The sequence below is a fragment of the Colobus angolensis genome, unplaced genomic scaffold (assembly GCF_000951035.1).
Source record: "Colobus angolensis palliatus isolate OR3802 unplaced genomic scaffold, Cang.pa_1.0 Scaffold135, whole genome shotgun sequence".
NCBI classification, from domain to species: Eukaryota; Metazoa; Chordata; class Mammalia; order Primates; family Cercopithecidae; genus Colobus; species Colobus angolensis.
In genome coordinates, this window is record NW_012114433.1 from 1,967,370 (window position 1) to 1,968,645 (window position 1,276).

At 53.6% G+C, this 1,276-nt stretch overlaps 1 protein-coding gene across 3 annotated transcripts in view; it reads right to left on the reverse strand.

Moving 5' to 3' along the window:
- Positions 1-1,268, reverse strand: part of PQLC1 (PQ loop repeat containing 1) — a 44,709-nt gene extending 43,441 nt beyond the window's left edge. For all 3 annotated transcript variants that reach the window (XM_011934366.1, XM_011934365.1, XM_011934364.1), the window contains exon 1: positions 1,043-1,268. In XM_011934366.1, the coding sequence (XP_011789756.1) occupies positions 1,043-1,245 (203 nt within the window). In that variant the 5' untranslated portion in view covers positions 1,246-1,268. The remainder of the gene's footprint in view (positions 1-1,042) is intronic.
- Positions 1,269-1,276: the final 8 nt, after the last annotated feature.

Genomic DNA, 1,276 nt, shown 5'->3' on the forward strand with positions numbered 1-1,276 from the left:
AAAAAACAACTAACAGGCAAAGAAGCAGGTACATGATTACTCAGTGACCAGAGTCAGAAGCAGAGTTCTTGACACCAGCTGCCTAGACTCCTCTCCACCCCTCCACCAGGCCCTCTTCATGAGAAGAGCAGCAAACACCTTCCAATCTGCATGGACAGAGAGGCTGGGATCACCGGGAAGAAAGAAAAATTCCAGACGTTTTTGGCCTTAGAATGCAGCTGTGAGACCTCTTCATTTTCTCCAAAAACTCATTCTCCCAATTATGTCTGGCTTCAACAACTGTTAAAATTAATTTCAATTTCCTTGGCCTAACGCAAATACAAACAGGAAGTTGGCCTGAGAGGAACAAGACAGTCTCCAGAGCGCGTGACTTCCTATTTAAATAAGGCAGACCAGGCGCCGTGGCTCAGTCTGTAATCCCAGCACTTTCAGAGGCCCAGTGGGGAGGAATGCTTGAGGCCAGGAGTTCGAGACCAGCCTGGGCAACATGGTGAAACCCCCCCGTCTCTACAAAAAATACAAAAAAACAATTAGCCGGGTGTGGTGGTGCACCTGTGATCCCAGCTACTTGGGAGGCTGAGGTGGGAGGATCACCCGAGCCCAGGAATGTGGAGGCTGCGGTAAGCTGTCATCACATCATGCACTTCAGCCTGGACCACAGAGCAAGACCCTTTCTCAAAACAATAAAGAAAAACGACACAACATGAGAAAGGCGGGCAGGAACAGTTCCTCTCTACAGGCAGGCCTAGGCCATTGCCCAGCAGAGAGATCCCTGCTAAGCACCCGTGCGGGACATTATGCAAGAAGGCAGATCTGGAGATTTTCTCTGAGATTCTGTTCTCCAATCCCATCGTTTTTCTGGAAAAAATAATCTCACCCTAAGAAGTGACTCGCCTGCGGCCACATACTCCATGAAGGCAGAGCAGGATGCTGGCCCAGCCAGGAGGTGTGGACCCTGCTGCTCCCCCGGCCTCAATCTGCAACTCCAAAGGAGAAACCCTCTTCTCCGAGCGCAGCCCAGAAAAGCAAACCCCCAACTTACCAGAAGAGTATCCGCAAAATGTTGGCCACCAGCAGCACCAGGCACACGTAGGTGGAGAACCCGTCGGCGTTCTGCGTCCTGCGGATGTCCCGGTACTGCGGGACGTAGGGCACCACCCCTCCGAAGACCATGGCTGCGGCCGCGCCCCAGGACACCAACTGGTGCAGTGGCACCAGAAGCCAGTCCAGGCCCTCGGCCTCCATCGCAGCGCCCGCCTGGCCGAGGCTGTCACCA